Below are 3,158 nucleotides of genomic sequence, written 5' to 3' on the forward strand. Positions count from 1 at the left end.
GTTGTGCTTGAAACAAGCTTTGTTCTTCCCCTTGGATTTCCGAGGCTCTTTCTTAAACTGGGCTTGGGGTTTCTCAAATCTCCTCTCTCTCTCTGTGCTGCTCGGGGTTGGAGTGCAGAGGCACCGCCCATAAATGGACATGTTGACCTCACCCCAGATTCTCTTTCCTGATGCAGCAGCCCATTCACGATACTGTTGATGATACTGTAACCATTTGAGACTGCCTAGATCCTTACACAACTGGATGACGGACTGCATATGGGCCAGCAAGCCTGCCGCCTCCTCTCTTGTGGTGGCCTCTGCTGATACTAGCACTGCCACCAGGATGGCATAAGCCTGGGACCATGTAGCAATGTCCCCAATTCGTTTCTTCTTTCTCCTCACTTGGTCCACTGGCTGAACCAAGATGATTCTGTCCTCTGACAGACTTAGAGATTCCTCCTGCTTGTGGGCAACTCCTGCCAACAGGTCCGCCAGGTCCACATAACACCAGCCCCTGATCCTCTCTACAAGCTTTGCCGGTACCGGTGGGATCCCTTCCGCTACCAGTATGGCGTCTGCTTTCACGGGGTGTGAGGAGGACTCTGTCATTCTTTGGGAGGAGGTTCGATAACGTGAGGCTTGCTCCTGCCTCCAAGTCGCTGTCCACCCTCAAGTTAAGACTTTCGTCTTGACCTATATGAAAGGGAGCAGAATAAAACAGCTATCACCTAGCTGCCTGCCCCTTTTCACACTCACATTCTTCGCCCCTTCCCGGGCATACCTCCAGCTGCCGAGCTCACTGCTCGCGCAGCCCTTGATATCAATATCTTGAGGCCGCAAAGCCGGCCACCTCTCTACTATCTCTCAACCCAGTTACTCGCTCTCTCACTCGCCTACCTGCATCTGAGATGCCCTGTTGAGCGGGCGTACCGGGATGGCCCTGACCATCCTGAAGCGGGTTTTCCTGGCGTACCAATCTGGCCGCCATCTCCGCTATCCTCTGCATGTCGTCCTCGGAGATACGGACCTGCTGCTGTTGCTGGATAACCTGATCATGAACGCCCGCTTCCTCGGTTACCACTGCCATTCAAAGACCCGGGAACGAACCAGACTAGAAAATGAAAACTCCACGTAAGAGATAGAGAGCTGTTTCTGTCTCACAGAAGAACTGGAACATGTGCCTACTGAGCATGCGCCTTGTCCTCTCCCCATGCTCCACCCTCCTCAGTTAACTTTGTTTAACCCTTCTGATTAAACTCCATTAGAATTATAATAATGTTGTAATAGAAGTATATATTTTACTTCTATATCATCACTCCAAAGAGTGTGATCATTATTGATTGTATCATCACTCAGAAGAATATGATCATTATCGATTGTATCATCACTCCGACGAGTGTGATCTCATTATCAATTGTATCATCACTCTGAAGAGCGTGATCATTATCGATCGTATCATCACTCCAAAGAGCGTGATCATTATTGATCGTATCATCACTCCAAAGAGCGTGATTTTGTTCAGAAAGGGAGAAAGACATACATACATACATACATACATACATAAAATATTATACATTATTGTCATATTTATACGTACATGTATGTGTATAACTACTCTTCTGTAACACTAAAGCAGACGGTACTGCTGTCAGTACTTCTTAAAAGAGCAGCAACTTTAGCAATTTGTTCAAGAGTTCCTCCCATAAACTTAAACCTGCAAGGTACCTCAAGACCACCTTGAACCAAATCACTGGAGTACCTTCTAGTACCAGTGACGAAACATTTAATTTCTGTGCCAGATTTGTTTAAAGACAACCAGCATAGCCTTGATATTATTTTTGGGACATGTCCCACTATGGTACCAGACTTGCATACAGCCACAGCATAGCAGGCATGAGGATTGTCACTTGTGGGCTACACACTAGCTCCTCACCTATACAAGGCTCCCATGTCTTTGTAAACGTGAAGACCATAAATACAGCTACATACTTCAACCATGGTACCGTAATTGTTCATTATGACAGCTGAGATAACTTCCCTGCTAATGTAAACACGTGGTCAATTATCAAAGCAACTATCAATTGGTTTCCATGGTATTTAATTGAATATTTTTATTAGTTTTTATGACCGCGAATAATTGCAGCCGCAAATATATCCTGACATACTGTATTGCTCAAGTCTTGAGAAATAGGCTCCATCCTTCAAAGCTTCCACAGTATTAAATACGACTATGGCGGTCGAAGCATTACGTAGGAAGCATAAAGTTTGTTACATGGAGAAGAACAACCAACATATTGATCAGCTACTACCCATTTTACATAAAGTGGCAGAGACGAAGTTTTTGAATGGATTTTTAAGGCTCAAAATGGTAAAACTACTCATCATCTAAGCGAAAGTAATAAGAGGCACTGAGTAGCTGTTGAGACAATGAAGTCAAGAGACATTGTTCCAGCTGGTGATGCATCATGGAAAGTTAATTCATTGAATTCTCAAAAGCCATGTTACATTATGGCAATACTTACTGAGGGTCACGATTGCTCTAGTGGTATTCGTTATAAGTCTTGTGATGTATGTATACATTCCTTTACATGTACATGCATGGATTACATTGTGCATTCTACAATATGTAAGCACACCACCACATCAATATTTTGTATTTCTCCTCAATCTTTTAACACAGAGAAGAGTAGACTTGAAAGAGGTAATAGCAAGGAAAGCAGGGTTATCCTCTGATGTGCTACATAAGCCAGATGTAGTCAGGCGGGGCCTGACCCTCGCAGAGAGAAGGGTCAGGACCACTACGTATACAGGATTCGTTCTGAGCCGTTGTATGGCTTTGGGCGTAGCTGGCTGAATTGCAAGGTAGTTAGGCGTGGCTGAAATAAATTAATCAGGCATGGCTGCGAGTGTTGTTTGTTTCAGTTGTGGAAAAGGCATGGTAAAAGCCAGCAATTGATACAGAATGATTGGTCCAATGTGTATTAATGCCTTACCTGTTTGGAAAAGATTGATCTCTGAAAAACTTATTAGTATGGATGTTGAAGTTGATATTGTCAAATTGATATATGATGAAGAAGATGGCTTTTGTGGAAGAATGTGTCGTTCTTGCACGTCAGCCCTAGAACGCCTAGGAAGACTTGAAGCAGGTACAAGGAAAAATATAGATGATGCAGTGA

General features: G+C 44.0%; 1 protein-coding gene across 1 annotated transcript; it reads right to left on the minus strand.

Moving 5' to 3' along the window:
* Window positions 1-6: 6 nt before the first annotated feature.
* LOC109591036 (uncharacterized) lies at window positions 7-1,119 on the minus strand. The gene is made up of 2 exons (XM_020006848.1): window positions 880-1,119; window positions 7-675 (listed from the first exon to the last, which is right to left on the minus strand). Exons 1-2 carry the CDS (start codon window positions 1,067-1,069, stop codon window positions 233-235), a joined length of 633 nt encoding a protein of 210 aa, XP_019862407.1. The 5' UTR covers window positions 1,070-1,119; the 3' UTR covers window positions 7-232.
* Between the last annotated feature and the right edge of the window lie 2,039 nt (window positions 1,120-3,158).

Source organism: Amphimedon queenslandica, unplaced genomic scaffold (genome assembly GCF_000090795.2).
Source record: "Amphimedon queenslandica unplaced genomic scaffold, v1.1 AMPQUscaffold_9089_Cont18969, whole genome shotgun sequence".
NCBI classification, from domain to species: Eukaryota; Metazoa; Porifera; class Demospongiae; order Haplosclerida; family Niphatidae; genus Amphimedon; species Amphimedon queenslandica.